The sequence below is a fragment of the Cephus cinctus genome, unplaced genomic scaffold (assembly GCF_000341935.2).
Source record: "Cephus cinctus unplaced genomic scaffold, Ccin1 Ccin1_scaffold0022, whole genome shotgun sequence".
NCBI lineage: Eukaryota > Metazoa > Arthropoda > Insecta > Hymenoptera > Cephidae > Cephus > Cephus cinctus.
Genome location: NW_014332770.1, coordinates 33,754 through 59,038, shown reverse-complemented (window position 1 = coordinate 59,038; position 25,285 = coordinate 33,754). Strand labels below are relative to the sequence as shown.

The window sequence follows — 25,285 nt, the reverse complement described above, 5'->3', positions numbered from 1 at the left end:
CCCCCCCAATATTCCCCCAGTCGGGTCAGATATCAAAAAATTATTTTTAATGACTATCAAAATTTGTAAAAAAAAAAAATACGATATTGCCAATTCGCCGTATTTTTGATGTCTGGTATTAATTGGTGGACGTATCAGCGCGAACAGGTATACGGAAATACCGATAATACCGAATTCCACAGCGTAAAGCGGATAATGACTTTACCTATGAATCCTATGAAATCGGGCAAGATCGTATCGAATCGGTAAATATATCCCATGTGAACGAAGCTTAACGTATCGAAGGTACGGTATTCGTGTTTCTATACGCAGATATATGTATACATATATGCGGCAGGGATACATAAGGGGTCCGTTGTTCTCAGCGGGTATCAGAATAATGATAAAGTAAATTGAAGAGTCAATATGGGCAGGTCTGAATATCAGAAGCAATTATTCAGACGTTACAAGGGGCAGCCTCCGACAGGTTGATGCGATCGTCGTGACGATCTGACGGATGGGTCCTACTTAGGTGATGCCCCGGCTAACCTGACATAAATTATCGAAACAAGGCGAGAATACGTTAGACGGAATTTAACTCGAGTGGGCCTTATATCCATTTTTGATAGCTAAATTTTTGAAAAAAAAAAAAATTCAAAATATTCGCATTTTTTGATATCGATACGAAAGCGATAACGTACGTCTGGCCAATCATCTCCGAGCAGACAGTGACAGGCGTACCAAGCGGATCCATAAAAATCTGTACACAGTCTACAGGCTGTACAAGCTACTATGGTAGCTGGTCCAGATCTCTGGGTGTTGGTCCATCTCGCAAGCAGCTACCTAACCAGTCAAATCCTAATTAAGATAATAAAGCCAGACCGTTAATGACTTATCAGGTTTACACTGGGGATCGAGTGTACGTTAATGATCCATGGCTATCGAGAAATCGATATCGATCTATAAATGCCTGAGGATGTGTCGCAATGTGTTACGGGAGATAAATCATGATCTCGGAGGTCCGATTTGGATTGAGTTTTGTTTGATAGGAAAATAAAAGGTAAAAAAAGGACAGACACACATACACAGCATCAATACGGATCCCGCGAGGAGATGATGTATCTTATGAAATAATGATGGTCCCGCGGGGTAGGGATGCTGTGCCACATAAAGCTTATGGGAATAACGAGCGCATGTATGAAATTCCTAGTCACACGTGACGCCCGCAGCTGTATACTTAGGGAGCAATTTTGATCTTACCAAATTGTGCATACAATGCTATGGGTCTTACGAGATTGGGAGCCCGAAATTAAAGTATCTTCTTTATTCGGTTCCCGGTTTGCCTTTGCGTTTCTGTCTGATTCTTCGTCTAATTTTTTTTTCTCTCACCACTGAAATCACACGCGTTACGCCAATGACGAAAATTACGGGCTATAACGGTACCGTGGCTCGTGGGGCATTTATCATAACGTTATGATAATTGATTGTAATCGTCATGGGGGCCCGGGCACGTTAAAAATGGGCCTTACATTTCGAATGCTACGCGCTTTCGACGTCTTCCCGTCCGTGACGGTAGACTCGCCGTGATGCTAATGAGCCGCGATTACGATCGCGATAATTATGATACCGTCCCGCTTCAGGAAATCAACGTCAGATTCGTTAGCGATATATCCCGGCGCGCATGCGCGGACTTTATTCTCGAGAATCGATAAAATCGAACTCAAACTTTATCGAGCTTCCGATTACCCAATGCTATTCCCGTGTATACCTAAAATTGTATCCTCCTACGCGATACGATATCTGGCCCTACCCGATGCGCCCTGCTTGCCCACGTATACCGGGTGTCTAATGGCAAATTTACGTATGGCAAATTAATTTAATTTCCAAGCTGGCCGTTAGGCTGGGACGCTAATGAGGTAGGCTTCAACGGGTCAATTTGGGTATTGATTTTCATCAGGATGTCTGCCCGGTCATTTGTCCTCCTGGCCAATCAGGAATTATTACCCGGGTTAATTAACGGTATCGACAAGATCAGGTAAATTGATACGAACTGCTCGACCGTGTGATTTAATCGAACTGTTGCTTGGGTAATATCGTTATCGCGGTTCGGAAGTGTTATCAATGTTAATGTTATCAATGTTAAATAAAGTAATTAATCGCGACGAGGTTATTTTGCCACCCCTTTTCCTCCCGCCCACTCCCAGGAGGAATAACGCCAGGATCTGGCTTCCAGGTAGTTCAAAGCTGTGGATTATAATGATTATGGAGTGTCCGTGCAGGTGCTGATAATTCTGATAATTAACGCCGCGATAAAGAATAATGAATGCCGAAGATCCCTGATGATTACGTAAGGACGATAAGGACCGACGTGGGTACAGCCATGGGTATACAAGGTGAGTCAAGGATGGAACGCCATCTATCCTCCGTGGGAAGAAGGGTTCTTCGTTGGATGTGGGAAGCTGAGGAATTCTGGTGGGAAAGTGATGAATGTGGATTGGACGCTGAGCGCCGCGACGCCTACTATGCGGTATTGCCTACGCTGGCTCGGCTGCAGGCGTCTTTTTGGACTCTTTGATTCGTTCCGTGGATCGTGACGGATAGATACCCAAAGTTGCGTACCTGACTGAGAGAAAGAAAGAAAGAAAGAAAGAAAGAAAGAAAGAAAGAAAGAGAAAAGACATCGCGAATTATCCGCAGGAAGTGAAACCGCAAAACAGCAGCCTGCCCGAGACGCCAGGATCGCCAGGCATCCTCCACCTCGACGCTCTGACGTCCCGTCGGATAAGAATTCAAAAAAGAAGGAGATCAGCTGTTTTTAAGTGGCCTTAATCAAGGTCGTCCCATTCTGCGAACACGCGACGCCGACGCCCGACGTCGCAAAAATACCAGAAGTAACGCCGTGTGAAGATGTCATCCTGGCGACACAGATCCAGCGAATTTTTTTTTTTACGGTAAAACCGGCAAATTTTATTTACACAAAAAAAAAAAAGAGCCGACATTCCAAATTAAAAAAAAATTCCCAAACTTATATACCGGGTGATTGAAAAATACTGTCGAAAAAAAAGAAATATTTAATTTATCCTCATAAGTCGATTTCTTTTTTTTTTAATACCAATACCAAACAGGGTTCAAGTGCCGCGGCGCAAGAGGTCAACGACCTCCTTCAGCAAGCTCAATAAATAAGCGAAGTCAAGTTCGCCAAAAATTCTATGTTAATTCTCGGGACATAGAGCGATACCATCTGTCGGCGGCGTCTTAAAATAAATATCTATACGCGAGCCAACGATATCTATATACATCCCGACCATAACCCAAGGGACAAGAAGGGATTTCATGCCAGGGATAAGAGTTATGTCAGCCAGGGATGCGCGAGGAAGACACGGTAGATGAAGATCTTCAATAGGCGGGTTATTCGCGTTGCGTGCCTACACCTAATACTCTCTGGTACTCTTATTGGTGAGAGAAAAAAAAGAAGTGCGCCAACTTTAATCCACAGACTAAGGTACTGGAGGGGTCTAAGTCGTCTCCGTATGCGACTCAGGTATAGACGAAAGAACGACAGTCGAGGAGGTTAAAGATCCTGTGGAGAATCCGTACTCGAGTCGGTAAACCCACAAGGGATAGTATCAATATACATATATACGTATGTATATACTATAAACAGTAAAAATATCCGTAGCCATAACACGTAGACACGTGGGTACAAAACCCATGCGGAAGAGCACGGCGATATAATGATATGATAATGTTGCCAAATTAATGGGAATCCAGTGTGAAAATAAAGTACTCGGGAAGGTTGGTATACATGGAGTTAAGAAATGGGTATAATCACAGTGTACAACTCTACATAGGAAACAAGGTATATATGGTACATGAATATACGCGTACGTATAATACACTTGGTGTCTTAATCATTTCGCACACTGTTTCCTGTACCGAACCTCGGCCTGACTATGCCATCTATTATCTATGTACATATAGTCGTTAGGCAATTTTTTCCTCCCCAATTAGTATATCGATTGCGCGTCCCCTCGCGCGTCTCAGGACGGTCCTCGTGACGGCTTCAGGTCTTTGAAGGACCTGAAGAGCGGCCCAGGGCGATTCGGTGGTACACCAGGAGTCAGTCCCAGTCACGAACAGTCATTGTTCAGGGAGACGGAATTGTTGTTATTATTATAGAAGTACGTAATCATTTTAAAGAATCTGGTGGATTTTGAAGTTACGCGTAGCCAGAACCCGTAGACGTCTGCTGGGGTAGGTGTAACGACGTGAAGATAGTCACGTGCGCTACGGGAGGGGGTGGGGGGGTTCGAAGTGAAGTTAGACACGTACGACGAAGTGGAGGAATAAGATGGGCCAAGCGAATGAACAGAGGGAAAATAAAAGATATTAAGGGATAATTCTGGCGCGCTTGCCGATAACGGCGTGAACTTTGCCGCATATCGATTCTCGCGTTTGACGGTGCAGCCAACTTCAGACGGGTCATTCACGCGGGGTCTGGACTTTGAATAATTGATTCTGGACTTCTATCGGCTTCCGGAGTAGCGGGCGACGACGCGCATCCGTTTTGGGTCGAGCCAAGATGGCGGCTTTGGACGGAAGTGACGTTCAGAATGAAAGGGCGGTAAAATTGAATTTTATAAATATACCCATTACCCGAACGACGCGTATAGGCATATTGCAGGGTATTAATCTTACTTAATGATATAGGTATACGAGAGTGGAGTATTGCGTGCATTTTCATGATCCATTAAGAAAGGTGACAGGAATGACGCTGGATCACTGGCTACGTATAAATTTGTAAATAACGCATCTCGAATCACTTATCTGAATATATATCAGCCGTAGGGATCCTGGAGAGGATCGGAGATGATTTCTAATCGCGTGACTAACGGAGAGACGTGAAATGCCAGTGTTGAATCCTGAGGTTGCAAGGAGTCATAGCGCCAAGGCTAATGTTCCTAATGTCTATAATCACGGATCATCTGCATCTCGCCTTGCATCCAATGGACCTTCCGTGCAGCCTCCGCCTCGGATGCCCCAGCGTATATATTGCTTCGAGCCTCACTGGTCCATACAGCATCTCACTACCGGTCGCACTACGGACATCTGTATAAATATATTTGAACTTTGGGAGCTCAAAGAATTTTTCAATGCAGTCTATTACAACTTTTGGAAATACTCGACCCGCCACTGTCCCAACCGGCTTGTGACGATTGATCGATGGATTTTGTGCGCGGAATCGATTTAATGTTATTGATTGGTATTACTGCTTTTTTTTCACACGAATACCGTAAGCGGCTGGTGTGAATCATGTCGTAGCGGATCGTAGAGATTCGGAAGAGTATAATCGTGTTAATATGTTAATCCAGACGTGTCACACTGGTCCTGCCTATGAATGGACAGGTTTGGTAACTGTTTATGGTCACTTAGGTTATGTTTGGACACGATTCGTTTAGACTTCGATGTCGGTCATTAAATATCCGGATGAGCAAGAGAAAAGAAGAAAAAAAAATGGAGAAAGATTCCCATGCGTTTTCAAAGTTATTGACACTTGGTAGCGTGGGAATTTAAATATGGACAAAATTTGTGCAATTATTAGGAATGAGGACTAAAAAAAAAAATTCCTAAAATTCAAACACGATTGAGTATGGATTTGCATTTTTTTTCAGTATACCGTATTCGTGATAGTTTTATAAAGAGACCATAAGACAATTTTTTATCCCAAGAACGGAGACTTACGAAAACTTTGTTCTCCGGCGTCCTTCGGGCTTTAACCAGCAAGAATTGAGTTTACTGCAGTAATAAGAGGACAGACTGAACAAAGAAGAGTCAAGGAATTAACGAGAAACCTGAGTTCCCGGTACAAGCGAAATATCTGTAGAATGTTAAAAAAAAAGAGAAGTGCCAATTATGATTAAAAAGATATAGATTTAAGTAGAAAAAAGAAATTCGTAATTTATTCACCAGCATATCCTATCCATATCCCACATTCAAAAATTTCCTAAGGATTATTTATCAAAATCAAGATTTTACACATTCCCGATAAATATCTCTCTGAATTCAACATCGATCGTCCCAGGAACCTGATTGGTTACCGTGATTGGACCCACCTTTGGGTTTCTCTAATTATGACTAACTGTACCGGATATTAGGTCTCCATTTGCGATAATAAGACATACGTTCCACGGTCATTCCCATCTCGTTTCATAGTTAACCATCTCCCACTGTGTTAACCTCGGAGGCCTGACCCCATAGCCGTTCCTAGTACCAGGCATATCCCCCCTGGCCCCTGATCCCCTGCGCCTATGAGTGCTCTATTGGCTGTCTAGAATCAAAGACAGCGCAGCAGTCAAGTAAACCACCGAGGATTATATAGACACAAGAAAGGTCCACAGTACATAAATGAGTTGCCATAGCGTACAAGGTAGCAGAGTCGGTAATAAATTTGTCTTGAAAAAAGAAAAAAATTTTTAGCAACAAGTCCAATGAGTGTAAATATCAATGGCAGTGACACGAATAAATAGTCAGTATACCGATTAGCATTTCAATAACGAACCAGACCCCGATTGGTTCTAATCCGATGAGGTAGGGTTGCGGCCGGTAAAGCAGAGTTCCTTAGAACGTAACGAATCGGGTCCCTGATTAACGGGAGGCTCCCGAATGAAATACCGATCGCGGAAGGACATCTGGACCTCTCGCTCCCACCTACGAGGCTCCCGCATTACCCGACCTCGAGAGCTGCTCTCTTCTCCCGTAGCCAGGACAACCCCATGTGACGTCGATCACCATTTGCGATAATTAGAGGGTAAAAATCTAATGGAAACGTCCAGGGGGCCCCCTTCCGCTGCTGATCTAGGATGCTGCGGCGCCAGGACTACTCCGGGACTGGTTCGTTAGCGAGAGTGGGAGACTCGGATGATCCTGATTAGAGTGGCGGAGGTCGGTAACCACGTGGCGCTTTGGATTCAGCCACAGAATTATTCGCAGCATCCAATTTAGGTCCGTGGTAGATATTCGTCTACGTATCTCAAAACAAGAGAACCTGGTCCAGGTCGACGAGCACGGGACCCTGTCAATACGTCCTATGGCCCATGTAGAGATTCATCATAATTTTGGGATCCGAGTGTTTCGCTACGGGAGTTTAATTAAGAGATGAGATTTTTAATGCGTGCCATACGTCAGATTGACCTTGAAAAATTATCGGGCTCGCGGGCGCCTTGGTTAACAGGGAGGGACAGAGCAGTTAGCTATATGTCGATTAATGGGAGCTTGTACTATCGACGATATATATATATATATATATATATACACACACATGTACACATAGCGGTACCGGTGCGAATACGTGTTATCGAATCGAATGAAATATCACATATCGAATATCGTAACAGGCCGAGAATCTCGAGATCGGTTGAAGTCGACGCGGTCGTCCTTGGCCGCTGTTGCCACCATTCTAAATCAATGGAGCCCGGCGCCTTGCTAGATATCTGCAGTCTGGATGAACAGGACGCCACCAGAAGCGATCGGGAGTCAGCATAAGAATCTGCTTTGGCGTCGCGACGCCTTCCGTACGCGTTCATCGATTACGTAATTTTACGACCAATATATGTATACACTTGCTCCCGCTAAGCATACGAAGTTCATAGAACCAGTGGTCGGTGAGAGCAATGTTGCACGTGTAAAAAAAAATTCCCTAGAAAAGTCACTAGACGCTCTTCCAGCTCCACAATATTTATCGAGGGCCCCCGAATTCACGATTACTAGGAATATTTACGAGTTCTCGAGCTCAAACGAGGCTGCCGCTGTGCAATCGTATAATCTCCATAACGAACTGCCACCATCCTTTTACCCGGTGCATCATCGGCCGAGCGGATACTTAAGAGGAAGCCGATTAGTATAACCACACCTTTGCCCATTAAAACTTTCAGAAGCCATCATCGCCCTTGCTATTTTATTTCCTTGGCCTTTTTCGTTCTTTCCTCCTTCCCTCCCCTTACCTCCCTCCCCCCTCGTACAAACTATCTCTCTTCGAAACGCAATGATTTGCGGTTCCGCGAATTGCATCGTAAAGGCAAACAGCGCTGTTAGAATTTACGGTCATACATTTTGGTGCACCCTGGACACGATGATGCGCCCTGCGCTACGCCCACGTTAACTCCCCATGCTCCTTCCCCCACCCAGGACGCTATTCCCCTGGGATATATAAATAACACCGGAACGAGGCGGAGAATCTCGAAGGAGACCGGGATAAGGAGTATGAGAAGGGAGGGGAAAAATAAAAAATAAAAGAAGCAGACTCCGAAAAGACAAGAGATAAAGGATAAGAGAGGATCGGAGGATATTCGTGGTTATACACGTGAACGGTCCAGGGGTGGGGTCAAGGGAAGGATTTAGGAAGAGCAGCAAAAAAATCTTCCAGACTCGATAGGAGATCCCACGGGACACCCTGTATAATAAAAAGGGACGTTTCATTCCGCTCTGTGCTAACCACTTACGGGGGGGAATGGCCCGTTTGATATTGAATTCGTACGGCTTTTGGCATCGGTCGGCACTCGTTTACCTTGATTTACGAGAGGCCGTTAACTCGACGCTTGCCAGTAGGTTGGCAAACCTGCAACGAGATGCCTCGGTAGGCACGCGTGCGTTACATGGAGGCGGTACCTTGCGAAACAATGAAGTCTCCGTGCGCTGGAGGTACGCTGATAACATTTAAATAAGAAAACTCTAGAGGCGTGAGATCGAATCTTGAGTGCAGCATCCGCAAGTGTCTTGATGATAATTTTTTATCATTTTTTCTTATCAATTTTTTTTTTTCATCATCCCCCCCTACCCTGCCCTCGATCTCATTTCCGTAGTACCACGTGGCCGACGCGGAGGTGTATCTGTTTTTTATTAAATAAAATGTAAATATCACTCACCCTTAAGCTGAGTCGAGTCTATGGCGAACATATTGAGCGCCAGTAGCTGAAGAAGTCTGGTACCCTGAAGCGGAAGCGGGGAGTGTTGCAGAAGGGCGCGAAATTCTTTCAGCATCTGTATCCCGGCTTCCTGAAAGGTTTCCATTCTGCAAAAAAAAAGTAAGGAACTTTTTTATACACGAAATTTCACAACCCCCCCGCCCCATCACCCCTCCCCTCTGCCAATAAGGGAGGAATATACGCCGCGATACGGTTTATTCTGAAAATTGACGAAGGACCGAATAAATCGTGGAAAATCGATTTACTCGAGAATAGTAACCGTTTGCATGATTTATTGACTGTCTGGCTAACAGGACGCTGAACCTACTGTCGCTCGAACTTCCCTCTAGAAATACTCATCGGTATTCCAATTCCCACTATACATCCCGCCTCAACCCTGTACAGTCTCCCAAGAATCTCCATACGAATGTCTATTTGCGATATAGCCAATATGAAAAATTCAAATTTAGCTAAAATTCAAAAAAAAAATTAATAACGCGCAAGAAGGTACGCGTAAATCCAGCTGGTAGCGTGAATCCACTTAACTATTATCTTCGACGATGATGAGCTCCTCTCAGCATCCACCGTATGCAAACATGCATACATGCGATGCACGTGCATACGTATAAATACCGACAACGGAATCACAGCGCGATCTATAAATCTTAGAGGGGCTGTCTGTAATTAGGATAACGGAGCGACGCTGCTAAAATTATCGTATATATTATAGAGCAAGTGGTACTTTATACACGCGACTATATATATACGTATAAGCAAATGGGTACCTGTATACAGATATAGTGACTACCCGTTAAAAATACTACACTCTCTTTACCGCAGCTTCTTATTGACGTGATATCGACTACCTACAGACCCTATCCGGTCTACGGGTACCACGAGTAACAGTGTCGAGCATCGAACCCACCACGAGTGCATACACATATGCATCCGACAGTGGGACTATCGCGCAGTTATGCACGTACGAAATATAAAAATCCGTATGAGAAATTATATTAAAAAATTCCCCAGGATCCAGCGAGCCATGCGGAAGGAATCTCATTGCTGTTGGTTCGGCACGCCAGATTCTCCTTTAAATATCAGCAAGTCAAAGGAACCGTCCTGGACGTCAGGTATGTAACGGCTGGGGTCGGCATTGCCTTGGTTAAGGCTCGTATACGAGGGTAAGGACATATATCGGTAGGAAGCACTGCACCGGGTGTGGGTAGTGATTAGTAACGGAAGCTCCTTAGGGTGGGTGCAACTGTAGATAAAAGGGTAGAAAGTTAAAAGACATAGGTATATGATACCACAGATACTCTGTATAGCGATCGTAAAAGCGCGTCTTGAGAAATTATTTCGATGCGTCGCATAAAGTAATTTGAATTTCCCGCGCGCATACGTGCCGCTCGTTGAGCGCGCATGCGCGACTCCTTGCCCGTGAATTGCGGTTAACTTCCCAGTCTTGCGAGCAGAAAATTTACGGGACGTGTAACGTCTCACTTGATCCTCCCTTGTAATCCAAGGCAGCTCGTGACGTGACCTTTGACACGTTAACCACCGCAGGATGCCAGGAAGACGCGTATCCAGCAAATGACAGTGCTAAACCAAAAGGTCGCAGTTCGACCTGGTATGCCGATTGGCTCGCGTTCCCCTTTTGGTTAATAAAACAGCACCGTATGAGTTTACGGATTGTTCCCAGACCACAGTTGGTAGTTGTTTATAGCCTTGGTATGATTCCCCGGGTACGACTGGATGGAGATGCACTGAAGTAGGTGAGGTTATGTTAAAGGTATACCCGATACTAGAGTGTAGCCAACTTCACACCTGTGTGAATAGTTACCCCGTATATCTTAGACGGTAAGTATGGATAGGTCTCATGAGGATTCGCCGTGTTTCCTGTAGCCAAGAGAACGGTGTAATAATGGGTTCTGATTCGATGCCACGTATTAAAATGGCGGAGCTGAATTATCCCGGAAATATAGATAGACCTGGGCCAAGTGACGGTTATTGCGAATAACCAGTTCGCGGCACCGAGGAACGCTGAGAAGACCAAGCAACGTAATTTCAGGCAGACGGAAATCGTCGACTCCATTTGAAACTTTAAAACGAGAAAAGGATATCTTAAGAGTGAGATAAAGAGATACGGAGACACCGAGAAGGGTTAGGTTATGTTGAGTCGGGTAAAAAAATATAGGAAACGGGATGAAGATAGCGTGTAAAGAGGTTTTAATCGTGTAATAAAATCCCTCTGGTAAGTTTGCCCACCCCTCGTGTAAAAAGATAAAAGCAAGTTACTATATAATACACGTATGCCCGATACAGACGAGGAGACGAGCAGGAGTGTTAAGGGGATGGGAATAGTGACAGGAGGGAAGGTGGGAAGGTCAAAGAAACTGGCAATCGGTATCAATGCATTTCTTACTTACAATAAGTGCAGCCGCAAGAGCCGGAACAGCGCATAAAGCGAATAAGTCGATTTTCACGTGGGCGGAAGGAAGGAGACGAGCGTTCGAATGGAATAATTCCCATTGCCGTAGTCGCGGCAATATAATGCGGCGTCGTAGCAGCCAATATGCTGTGACGCACGCGAAGCTACAGTGTATAGGGAGAGTCAACGCGAAGATGAGCATTCCCACGTTAAATATATTGTATGGTACAGCGTGACCTAGCACAACCCCGGGCTGTAAAGTCTGGTCCTTATTAACACCCGGCTGACTACGAGTTGTAATATTCTAATTTCCAAGATGGCGCTCGTGTGTCTATCCGTGAAGTCATTGTGTCTGGGAGTACCGTTTGTTTTGAAGATTCCACTTACAATCGGATAATAAAGGAAGAAATATGTTCAGCTTGTTTTTAGTTAAACTTACGACGAATTAATGTATATTCATTCACAGCACTCACCGGTCCTGCTCTCGTTCTCTTTCTCACTCTATCGGTACGGACACGTCACTTGAAAATTACAGGGCTATATAACCGGCCCATTCCCATTTCGTTTCCCATACGGGTTACTGCTCGCACGCAGTCTTGGCAAAGTCTTCGTGGCAGGTCGGCCTCTTCCGTCGTGTAGCCACTAAACCCCGAGACTTATTAACACCCGACCGGATACACGATATTCTAATTTTCAATGGCCGGACAAAGGGACTAGGCCCTGTGGCGAAGTGGCGGCGAGAATAAGAAGATACGAAAAAAAAGAGAAAAGATGAGAAATAAAAGCAATAAACGAATACACCGTGTCTCCCTTATTCGATCCACTGAAAAATTCATCTCTAGAGCGTGAAACGAATCCGGAGTGAAAGAGCGCCGTGCGTCGTCGGTTTGACGAAGTACTTTAGTTCGCAGAAATGACACCAGGCGCGCTCCAACAGTTTGGCGGACGCTACTTAAAATTTACGAGGCGCATCTAACTATCTGATATACATATATTATTCAGAGAATCTTTGACATTGCCTAAGCGTATATCTATGTACATCCACTACCTATACTCCCGGCAGACATAAAATGACGAAAGGAAGAAGCAAATAGCTCGTACGTCCACGTCCTGCAGCGCGACACCGAATAAAGAGGAGTTACAGCTCTGTCGGCGTGTCCAACAGGTACACCCGTTCAAGATAAACTTTACGGCTCTTTGGTAGACACTAAAAACGTCATTATCATACACCGCCACGATATTACGTGGAGCCTTAATAAGATCCTAGTCAATTTGTCTTGGCAATAGTCAATGCACCAAGGTGTATCGGCACACGATCAGAACCAGGTCCCGTGCCTGTCACTGATGCACTGAAAATGCCTCGCAAGTCTCTAATAAATTTCCCATAATATTTCTCTCTCTCTCTATGTACAGTCTACTGCGATACGACTCCCTCTCTCTACAAGTACCTCTCCTATTGTAACCGATGAGGTCGCAAGGTCAATACGGTCTCTCGGGTCTCGGCCCTATCACGCTGTGAGGAAGTGACGCAACGTCCTGTAACCCGCAACCAGGAACCAGCCAGCATAATACACAGACAGGTCCTTCACCGAGAGAATTGCACTTTAGGGCATAACGGCATCGCCGATAACCCGCCAGTGAAGGACAGGGGTCCACCTTCTCGTTTTGCCCCGGGAGGCAGATACGCACCGGTAACTCTAGTAGCCGGCGCGGTCCCGTCGAACGATCCCGCCGACGCCGCCACTCGACTCTATGACTAACAAACTTTGCACTTTAGCGCATAACGGCATTCCCGTCTCTATAGATCATCCTGCTGACCCTCTGATTGCGTGGGCCGAGGCCCCATAACCATACCCATCCCCGTTACCGGGACATTAAGTTTCCCCTACTTTGGGTCCAAGATCGTCCACACTGTGTCTTCGTCTCTTTCCGCCTTCCACGCCGCGGACGCATCGCCGTCCTTTGTGCACCCACAGAGATTCCTGCCGACCTGGGTAGATCTACCGCTGGAGTAATCATAATCGCCGAGGTTGTTAACGAGTCACAATACGTAATACGTGTAGTTGATGAATTTTTGAAAATTACACACATACGTCACGAACCAACAGGTTTTTTAGAGAGCGAGGCTCCTGAACCCAATGGGATGCTGAATCGTAATTTTCCGTTTCTACCAATCGTTTGGAGGACCCAGGACTTTCATCGCAAACGCTCGATGAGGAGTAGCTTGTAATTACGTGTGCCGCATCGAGGGGAGGGTGCATTCAGGAAATTGCCTAGCGCGCTTGAGGTCATCAGGGTCAAATGGCCTGGGTCAAGCATGCCAGCTACTACTGGAAAATCTTTTTCTTCGGGTACGACGACGTCGCCTTCGGATGAGGTTGCCAACAGGAATTTTGGTATTGCCAGCTTCCCTCTCGATGCGTTAGGTATTAACTGGAGGTCGAGAGTCATAATGGCGTTTGAGGTTATACGGTCATAGGATATAGAGTACGGGTATACGCGCGTGTGTGTATACATATATATATATATAAAGAATTCAGTATGATTTGCAGCATCGACCGCAGGATTCACTCGACTTCACTTTCTGCCACATTCAAGGAAAGAGTAAAAACGTGGCACGGGCGAAATCGGCGATTACACGGATCTCGCGTAAACAATACCACCGGGGATAATAGCTATAGGGCCCCATATCACAATGGGCCACGTGCCCCGTAAAAAAATTGGCAGATTCTTTACAGTGTCAACGGCCACCTACATCTGGAATGGGGCCTCCATTGTTCGTGAAAATTGTCGAATCTGATCACTGGGCCCAATGACGATGGCGGTGCCAATCTACTTGAGCTGGGCGAATAAGATTAGGCCCAGTTACATATTTACTACGTGGGCCTTATTTCCTACCGTTTTAATCTCATCTCATTTTTTCTTCTTCTTTCACCTGCAGGTTGACACACCCTGCGGAATACGTTTAGCATAACAGGTCCCGTGAATTCAGATACTCGTTACTTGAATTTGGGCCCGGTGAATCTGTCAGGTGCTCTTATTTCGGGCCCTCGGCGCCTCTTTAGTCATCGCTCGCGGCCAATTACGCGTATTTTTAGCGTCCCGAGAGGACTGCCTTTTGTGTCTGTCTGTCAAGAAAAAAAAAAATAAAAATAAAGGACATCCGTTACGGGGACTGACCAATGGGCCCTGGAGGATCCGCCGAAGACGACGAGGAATTTACGTCCTGACCACTAAGAAGAGCAGGGGATGGTAAAGGGATCGGAATTAAGAGTGAAAAAATGAAGATGAAAAAAAAGTAAAGGAACAGATCGAATTGGCAATAGGTGAATTTATATGAAGCGACGACCTTGAGAAGGTCCGCTACGGCATTAAGGGCCCGCGAAGAAAGAAACTCGTTCCCACGGGCAACTGGACTGTCGCTAAATAAAAATCCACCCAGAGATCAAGCGAGTACCTTCGACTACTCTCTTTGCCTTCTAGAAGCTTTATAAGGCCCTTAGTGGGGACCCTTTGGGTGCATAGCGTCAAAAGGACCGGCAAGTATCATCCCTTGGGACTAAGGCCCAAAAATCCTTTAAGATCATCCAATTGGAATTGTGAGACGTAAAGAAAAAAAAGATCTGAACGCATCCCTCTAATTTAGCGACTGGTCCATCTTCTTGTCGCTTTCATAAATAATCATAAGCCAATCCTCCCCCTGTTTTGTAAACGCGTCTTATATCTTCGCGAAAGAAATCTCTTTTATTTACAGACACAAGACTATTTTGAGCACAGCCTCCAGACACCAAACGAAATAAAGAAGATTCAAAGGCATTCGAGCGACCCGTCGCTGCGTTACGGGTAAACCTTGATCGCTGCCATTTAATGAAATTGTCGTTGGTTGCGAGTTCAGCTTGTCGCCAGGAGATTAAATGGATTTTACCTAAGCAGAAAAAGAGGCGTGAGCTAAGAATAATATTCAAGAGTGCTATGAATCAAGGGATCCGAGATGGCGACGAGAAGCTACGATCCAAACGATAAACCTGCCCGTTGAGTGTTCGCCAAAAGGAGTGGGCAGTTAATATCGCGCGATCGCCTCGTCCCGTAAGAGATAATCGTCCAGCCGAACAATTAACCAGGAACGTAATCAGGCGTCAGATTAATCGGTATCGTCCATACCAATACCTATGAATATAACGCATTCAGGTCTTTATCTAGATTACAAAATCTATCGTACAGACTCCCTGTGAGCCACTGGTAAATCCTATTATGCGACCGTTTTACATTTTTACTCAATTTTCCAGATTTTTTTCACCAGGCCGTATTACCCGGTCGCCACCCAATCAGGAACGCGTATGATAATCTCAAACTGGCAGTTCCGTATATCTTTATAATCTTTTTAAAGATGATATTAATGACAAGATTAAACCTCCAGACAAGTTTAATTGCCGTAACGAGTATAAAAATTAAAAAAAAATCCACCAAGGCATCCGCCCATCAGCAAGATTGTAGAGATCGGTAAGATCAATCTGGACCGATCAAAAAGAATGAAGATTGATCGAATCAATATACACCGAGCACTGGTGTGACTCCCGTATTAAGTTAACGATAATCCAGAAAAAGAAATCTCAGAAGGTATAAAAATTCACGGGAAAATCAAAGAAAATCTTGGAGGCATCGCGCCAGGCATCCACGCCCCGTTTAATATGCAAATAATTAATCAGCAGCTTAGATACAGATCGGAGAAGTGTCCACGCAGCGTGTACGCATTTGAGCCCGGGGCTAGCGAAGGCTATAAACAACGCGCGAACAAGCGTACCCACCAGTACCGTGCACGTAAGCAATGGGGCCACGTCCAAGACCGTCCAGTCGGTAAAGAAGATTCGACAGCAGAAGAGACAACAGATCTGAGATCATTCCATACTCAAATTTTCATTCTCGAATTTACGTCGGAGACACGCAGCATCTTCACGGTGCCAAAACTGTCGGAGACAGTGGCGTAGGTACCCCGGTAGTCGAAGGACTACGGTAACCTAACCTATACCTGACACAAAGAATCAGCCAAGGTATTGGCAAGCGTGCGAACAAGAAAGTCCTCGGATGCTCGCTTGGAACTGCCTATTGTCGATATCACGGACCGCTGGGCAAGATCGTTTTACGGATATTAAGTAGCAGTACCACCGGGAGTAGCTGCCGGTTAATTAGTAACGCCGAGTCTTGGTGTGCGTAATTTGCCGGCCGGAATCGCGGAAACGAGGGAAATCGTTAAGGCTGAGAGGGAAGAGCCTAGGGTGATAGACGGAGCAGGATAGAGCTGATGAAGGAGCAAAAGGGAGAAACAGGGTAGGAAGGAGAGTAGGAATGTAGGACTGGCAACTCCGGATTAAATGCCTCCTTAGCTATCTTGCTCTTTATTTTCATCTTATTCTTCACTAGTGGGAGAGAGAAAGGAATAGAGGATCGCAAGAGGCCGTTGCCTCATCATCCTCGTCCTCCTCATCAGGACTATGTCGTGCGCACTCTTGCACCGGACCCCCTGTGGTAAAGTCTAAGGTCCAATTAAGAGAGGGAACTGATTTTTATGAGATTTCAAAATGCCACCGTGTATATATAACTTTATAAGAGTATATCTAATCGGGTAAGATTATTCCACGCGTTATTTTAAGAAAAAAAAATGGGGGGGAAAAAGAGTCAAAAAAGGGGAATATACATTACAGCGAGTCTTTCTGGATATACTTGGTGCGCATGAAAATTTTATAGGCAGCGTAACAGAGTGTAGCTGGATTGGGATGATCTAGTAACGGAATAATCGCCTAGGGAGTTTCTAGGGATAAACCGGAGATGTATATTACAGAGTGGCTTTGATGGTCGCTATATTGGATGTAGCGCGGTAAGTACCTGGCTTAAATGTTTCTGTTGCAATATACGGGTTTATTGTTAATAACCGCCTACCCAGGAGCCTAAACGTCCACTTACTACTAAAACCGGCAATAACATAGACCCGGATGCGCCATCTTGGGCTTTACTGGAATCTTCGTTTATCCCTGGACTCTCATCCGTCTTAAACTCGTCTCTTCCTTGTCTCCATATTCCGCTCCGCTTGTATTCCTTAACAGAGTCCGCGCCTTTGTCTCTTTCTCTCCTGGTGCTTTTTCTTTTATCTTTATTTCTATGCCCTTCTCTCCCATCCTCGTCCTCAGGACTCCTTGAGGTTTTTGTGTCGCCGTTACCTCCAGGCGCAGCAAGACAATCGACAATGAAAGTGAACCGAAGCAATCCTACTCATCACCAATACCAGGGCAAAAAGCATATCCGTGATTCACGGAAAAATACGAAGAGGACGACGCCGCGACGCGATTCTACGCCATCGGTCGTAGAAGCCTTCTTCTTATTCTTCTCCTTCCTGTCGTTCTATTTTTCACGATCAGCCTGTCAGCTCGTAAGACAGGCACCCACCCAGGTACCAAGAGACAAGGAACAAAGTCTACTTCCGGCTAATAAGACCAGACCTAATATCAGTGAGAATTGATGAGCTCAACAATTTTTCAAAATATTTCAAATCTTCAAGAAAATAAGCTGATACAAAAATCTATTTTCCGTGCAAGACCACTGAGTACGGCTGCACCCAGTAGCTATCACCCGGACACAGAATTAAATCTATAAGTCTCCCCAGAGGGCAACTACGGATGCTGTCGACAATGAAAGCATCTCCAAGAAGCTCAAGACGATCGCATTCAACGCGTTGGCATCCGCTTCAGATTTTTACCAGGATGACGAAACGACTCGAGGAGTATTAGCCAAGGGCTCGAGTTTCCATGAAGTGGCAACGTTTCATGAACAAGGTCGATCGCGACACGTCCATTGTAGGAGCCGCGGGTACGGAGGAGTCCCTTCCAGAAGAGAAAGTATTCTCGGAATATTGTCGTTTCGTACCGCGAGGACGGTAGTCAGGTCGGGTTGCATAATAAATTCGTTTATCGATCTATTTATCGATTACGCGCCAGATTCCCTGCGATTGTCGTTGTAATTGCGTTTCGCGGTTCGTTAACGCGTCAGCCAAGAGGGAGAGCGTGTCAAGAAGAAGAAGAAGAAGATGAAGAAGAAAGTGAAGTTTCACTGAAGCCATCCCTTGCGCAACGTGATACACGTCCCAATAGGAGTTCTCGTTATGAAGATCAGCGTGTCCAAAGGTACGACCATGAAGATAACCGTTATCGTGCGCCATAGGTACTCCCGGAGGATACCTATCAAAAGAACAAAAGATACTGCACACAACCGACAGGTATCCTGATAGCAATATAAATAAGTATAGCTACCTAGATTGTTCGCTACCAGTAAGATCGCAGAGATTGCGAACTTGGCGAACCTGGCGAACCTGCGGCGAACGTGAAGAACGTGGACGATCATCGATGAAATAATCAGGAACAATGGCCAATCCAAGTGATCGGGTCATTCATCCTGGGGCTGACAGTAGAAATCCAGATAGTCGTGCCACGATGCATACATGCAGTTAGTTTCTGAAGATGGTTGGGTACGGGTCCCGAGTCTGCGGTGTCCGATGGTGTCCTTGAAGCGGGCGGGGTCGTCACTCGAGCCCTGCTGCAGGTAAACGACCATCAGAAACCCATGTGTGTTACCAGCCGAGGCCTTATAGCGTTTCCACTCGGCACGGCATAGTAGCTGCGCTGCGTTGAGCTGCTGCGATGTGCTGCGCTGTGCTCCCCTGTCCCCTGACTCTCTCTCTCCCATCTCGTCACCTCTTCTTCGCCATGGCAATTGTGCAGCACACGCACACCTTCTCCGCTTCTCAAGAGTTGCAGCACTGTTATCCTCTGTTCATTGCTCTGCAAGTGTTATGAAATGACGTGTTCCCTCCTCTTCGTCTCTCTCGGTTGCTCTCGTTCTCAACTGGTTCAGAGCACTCTGCCCTGGTAGCAGCACCCAGCATATTGTAGCCAGTATCACCATGGATTTATAGGTTTAATTACGGGCTTACGAGTAAGGCGGCCCAATCGTCCTGACCAATTGCCAAAGGAGACATTGCGTCCGCCACCGCTACCACCTCAGAATGACATTGGATCTCAGCCAATCCACGATCCTTGAAAGTCTACCAATAGCGAAATTCTTCCACTCCAATAAGTCTAACAGTAATGATCTCAGATTATAAGAACTCGAAGATGGAGTTTGTAAAGTGGGAGAAAAAAAGAGGATAACGTTCTAGAGAAGTAAGGAGCCATGCTCGAGTTCACTGAGGGTTTTCAACCGCGCGGCAGACCCCTGCCTCAGGACGTAGATAACTCACAGTGCTCGTGGATGCTCCATCGGGTAATGAGCCAAATCCATTACAACTTGCACTACGTACACTGCCGGTGCAACACCTAGCCTAAGCCAACCTAACCTTACAGTGGGAATTGGACGCTAGTTGACTGTAGAGCCAATACACGATCTATGGTTCTATTCCACGCACGTTCCTCCTGGTGACTATCGGCGACTATCCTTACTCCCCACAGTCAGGGCCATATGTTTTCGATCGAGTTTCCCATCTTTTATGTTCCTTAAATTGTACTATTTCGTGCTGATCTTGTACTGTTCCATCCTGTAGCGAGGTAGGTGGACGTTCCATTCCGGATCGTTTTTGACTTCAAGCAACTGCACCGCGACACCTTCCTCAGGTTCAGATATATCTGGCGTGACTGGCCGGAGAAGATTTGAGGAAACAATGGCGCTTTGTACCTACACGTCCCAGAGGTTCTCAAAGAATCGTTGTCAAGAGGTATTCTGGAAGATGAATAAAATAATGAATAGAGAATCTGACTGCACGCGCCTATAAAGACTGGCTAGGACCTTACACGACCTGGAGTCCAAAAGCATCCTCGAGAAATGCTTCACCACCGAGTTCCTTTCAATGTTCCACGTACTTGAACTACAAGTCCTTACGCCTTGTACGGAACGATCCATTATTGTTAAGACAAAAGTAAACATCACCACCTTGCCACGTTGCTACGTTTGGTAATTATGCACCTTTCAAAAGTGCACTTTTACCAACAAGTTACTAGGTACGTAATACTTTTGGAGAAATCCATAAATGTGTTTGCCCGAAGGTACCACGTCTCCTCTGATCGTCCTAATAGTCGCCGTAGGAGTATACCCAGGTCATTCTAAATTCCCAAGAATAATTTCCAGCCCGATCAACGAGCACCAGCATGCGCCGAGTCCGCTCCGAGTGGAACAAGCTGTGTCCAGGAGGGTTGCTCCTCGCTAGAGATGCACTCGGGTCGAGACGCTGAAGCGAGACGGTGGCCAGTGGCGCCACGCAATTGTCAATTAACATTTTTACCGCCGCGAAAGAAAACACGAAGCTACGTGCCGCGTACGTGGCCAGGCCCTACCAACCTACGGACCCAACAGGGTTCCAGACCGTGGCAGGAATACATTTCATTATGATTATGTGTGCAATGGATTGCTAATCGCATACCCATCCGTACAGACCATCATCCGCGTGAGGCTGAACTCGAAAAAAGGAGACAAAAAAAAACCCTAAGCACAGATTCTTTCACGTAACAAAACTTTCTAACCTCAAGTCCAAAGAGACGTCGAGGGCTAGAGAGTGAGAGTGAAGAAAAGTGAGGTTATGTGGCGCACCGGTAGCACGTTGTTATTCTGTTACTCGATACCGGTGGAGGTGGACCCGGTGGCTTTTACGAGATGCATATGTCGGGCAGTCGGACAGGCAGTCAACCGCACCATCAGCATATAATAGGGATATCCTATCCTCTTCGTCTTCAGCTAAGCCACTCGAACGTAGCAGCGGTCTCGTGAAAACCGCATCGAAAAGTTATGGTCACCGAATACAGTCTGACCACAGCCAGTCGGCAGCTGGCCGTAAATATTGCAAGGAGACGAGGAGCGAGTATTTGGGTGGAATAAGCAACGGCATAATTTCCATCGTTCTCTTTTCTTTCTTTCTTCGCGCTACCGAGTGCTTTCGAATTATCATTTCGACAGGTCGAAACATCCTGGCAGTACGTGTAACGGAGGTACGTGTGACAATCAGCTTGGTTTTTTGTCCAGCTGAGAATACAACATGGCGCACACGTAGATAGGGGCCTGAGTGAATACGTGGCCCTTGTCATTTCTTCTCTCTTGACTTCTCCGAAATTGCCAAGAGAGTAGGAAAGAACTGGCCAAGAGATGATCTTTCACAAGAAGCGAATAAGAATACACGCTTGCTTCGGTTACTCGCTCGTCGTCCTTCTCCCTCCGTACGGGAGACCGTTCGAAGGCTGACTGCCCAAGTACGGTGAGTCTGCTTTCTCATGCGGTATGGAATTATATAACGAGGGACGGTGCGAGAGCAAGGGCAAGGTCGTCCGCGGCAGCAAATTTACACATGGTGTCCTACGGAGGTGAACGTCTGTGCAGCTGTGCTCCGAGACTGCGCAAGAAGAAAATAAGAAGAGGTGCCTGGTAGCGATCCTGGCGCGCATGGGAATCGTGCACTCGGAAGCAGCGAAAGAGTCATTTAAAAGTCCAAGGTCAGATCTCACCAAGAGCCCGAGCTGGATGCATTTAATTGCACTGACTAGGTGCATCCACGTAATTAGCGACTGATATGATTTACAGAAGCGATTCAGAGTTTCAGTCATTAGCGATAGCATCCGCTTGGCATCCGTCGTGGGGTAACGGCATGCCTCGTCTTCTGGTAGGATCCGGATAGACGGTAAATCCTTGTTCCGTTTGACCAGGATTCTTAATCAGAAGCGTACTAGCTCCTTTGGCCAGTCGTCGAAGAGAGTCCGTGGTATTCGGGCTCGCCTGTGTCTCTGTGTGCTTACATAACCAGGAGGCGGTTCCCAGTGCTCGTTGATGCGACGTTTTCCAGGAAGGCAATTCTTTGCCGCAAAACTGATGTTATATGTACGCATGTGACAGTTCCTGGGACGAGCGAGGAGCGACACAATGCTCAACCCTGGTACAATGAACCCGGTGAAGTCGCCACTGTGTGGAGAACGGTTCTGCGTCTCTCTCTCTCTCTCTCTCCCCCCCTCTCTCTCTCTCTCTCTCTCTCTCTCTCTCTCTCTCTCTCTCTCTCTCTCCTGGCATGTGAACGGGAGAGGAGAGAGAAGACGAGGGAGAGGCTGGAAAGCCGCGATGAGCGGGTATCCAAACGAAGGAAGGAAGGGACCCATTGTCAGGTCCAGAGTGAGAAAGCTCGAACGATGATTACTCGCTGAGGAATAAAGAAGATAGGTGCTATTATAACCAGAGAGAGGGACGTAGTGGGGCGTGAGAAAAATGAGTATGTGTAACATATGTAAACAGCCACTGAAGAGTCAGAGCTCCGTTACCGGGAATTTCCAACAAGAGCAACGTCAGTCTCTCCAGGGTCCACTCTGTGCTCTTAAATGGAGAACGTGCAGATTCTCCCGTCTCCCTTACGAGCGAACGTCAAAGCTCCAATCCTGGAAGTGGATGGGTACGGTCCAAGAGACGACGGGGATGCTGGGCGCCCTCTTCCTTTCAGGCCTTTCAAACGAACTCGAGTATATCTGCTGGGGGTCCTTGGAACAGAATCACAGTTACCAGGTTGTTCAATAATTCATCAACGTATTAAGATCCAGATCCAAAGTCATCATACGTGTAGGATACCCGTCTCTGACCCTGCAGCATCCCTGATCCCTTCATCGTGCGTGTGTCACGTGGGTCATCCTCCACGAAGGCTGTATCCTGAACCAGTGAACGTTTACTCTCAGATTTTCTTTTCAGGTCGGGTACAGAGCGTTTGAGGATCTTCACCGATATGGACAATACCGTTGATCAGGTACCGGCCGTCACGCTGCTTAATTCGAGAGGAATAACGGATCCTTGGCAAATCGAATGACCCCGAGAAATAATGGCCGACGGGAAGGCATGGGTGCCAGTCACGTGCTCGCGCTCAAACGATTTCCCCTTTACGTGAATCGTTCAACGCGTGGAATCTCAGTCTCAATTCCAATCTTATTCATTCCCATTCACGCTCGGCGTCGCCTTAACGATTCGACTCGCGACTCAACGGGATCGTACGTGCCGACTACGATGGTTTTGTACGTTCTTTGGAATTTCGCGATTCCTAGACTAAATAGTTAACTGATATCTCTAACAGGAATCGAGAAGCGTTAGGAGCATGAAGAACGCGACTGAGCCTATCTCCAAGGTTGGCCGGACCTGGATTTCCTTGAAAACCAATAGAGCCACAGGACGTTTCCGAGTTCACGTCACTTCGTGACCTCTTCACACCCGATAGCTGGGTAATAATTATCCTTGGAAGTAAGTCGGAGAACCGTCCGTTTCCATAGAACAATTCCCTCGCGTTCTCTTATCCTCGTGCAGTTAGCAATACTCCTTTATCCCAGCTTCCAGAAGTAAGGTCGTGACTGCCTCCTGGTGAATATTACATCTTCCACTTGTGGCACCATTAGTAGATATGTTCTTCCAGGTAAGAGTATTTCTCTTACCCATAAAAGAGACCAGCATCCGGTTCTTACCGATGAAAACACAATTACTTGACTTTCCTCGTGAAAACAAAAATTCTATGCAGCACGTTTCACTGTCAGAATATTCGATAATAAATTTTTACTGCAAAAGTCATATTTCTCGAACAAGGGTACAAAGTTTTAATAAAATGCCCCATTTGTCACGGTTTCTGGTTATTCCTCTTGAGGACCATATTTTTTTTTAACTTGGTAATAATAACTCTATCAGCTACCTTTATCCGGGATGAATGATGGCCTGTCGTTGGCTACCATCTCAGACTCAACATTGTTCATGAGAGGTTTCATTACCTTCTCTAAAATTAAATGTATTCCGTACTAGACGTATGGATGGTACGACGACTAATTGCGTCAGACGGTTGGAGCCTTTCATCAGGTCTGATCAATATGATTGGACCAGGTGAAAGAAAACCTACTACCTCGTGGATCCAAGCAGTAACAGAAAGCAGAGCTGCATTCAACTGCTACGGACCTTTCATTCGACTAAATTTGCCTTAATAAAGCCTCCTTTACTCTACTCGTGATAATACCCAGAACCATCCTTCTTACTGGGAGATTACATCTGACGGACATAAATTATTTGAGATTCATGACGGTGTCATGACGGAGTAAAAGTTCATGAGTCCTTGGCGAATAATCGCTGCGGTATCAACTACATTTTTGCAGTAGAGACGCTCAAAGCTCTTGCAAGGTTTTTTTTTCTAAGTCTAGGTAAATTTAAATCTTTGCTATTTTCTATAATACTTTTCGGCATGGGTATCTTGCCGGGAATATACGATTCGACCGGAAAGAATTCATAGACATTCGTATACCGGAAACTGGGAAAATCAGGATTACCTGCAGTTTGAGGTATATGAAAAATAAATAAATAACATCAATGACTCACCCTATCTTGGTGAACAGCTTTCCATGAACGTGGAGGTAGGATGTTATGAAGCGCTTGTTCACCTATAATCAATCCGTTATGTCGAATTAGATTGAGTTCAATGAGAAACAAGGAGTATGAATAATTTGATATATCCTATGGTTAAAATTGTACTGTACCTCGACACTGGTAAGCTCCGCAAATTCCTCAAGGTCGCTTTGAGCCAGTCTGGCCTCGTTAGCTGTGGCTGCTGAGGTTGTACGCCTTACACGTCTTCCACCTGGATGAATCCAGGTCTCCCTACGAAGACCACCACCTGAAGAACTGGCACCTTCCTTTTCCTTCATCCTGGCCCTTTCCTTCCATTCTCTTTCTTCCTTCCGTTTACGTTCCGTCGATTCGTACTGTTTATGATACATTATTTGTATGTTTAATATTCTACAGAAATTATCATCGTTCAATGATTCACAGGTTAAGATGACAGAATCAAAGATTCTATATCTCTATCAGGCTCTATCTTTTTCTTGTGACTATTTCCGTC

At 45.8% G+C, this 25,285-nt stretch overlaps 1 protein-coding gene across 6 annotated transcripts in view; it reads right to left on the bottom strand.

Moving 5' to 3' along the window:
• The window catches only part of LOC107266580 (telomerase-binding protein EST1A), a 75,095-nt gene that overhangs the window by 43,758 nt on the left and 6,052 nt on the right, over window positions 1-25,285 (bottom strand). For all 6 annotated transcript variants that reach the window (XR_003059406.1, XR_001537451.2, XM_015737197.2 and 3 more), the window contains 3 exons: window positions 24,924-25,148; window positions 24,766-24,827; window positions 8,901-9,046 (listed from right to left, as the gene is read on the bottom strand). Coding sequence is in view for 4 of the 6 variants with exons in the window: in XM_015737197.2 (XP_015592683.1) it covers window positions 8,901-9,046; window positions 24,766-24,827; window positions 24,924-25,148 (433 nt within the window). In the remaining 2 variants the exon portion in view is untranslated. The remainder of the gene's footprint in view (window positions 1-8,900; window positions 9,047-24,765; window positions 24,828-24,923; window positions 25,149-25,285) is intronic.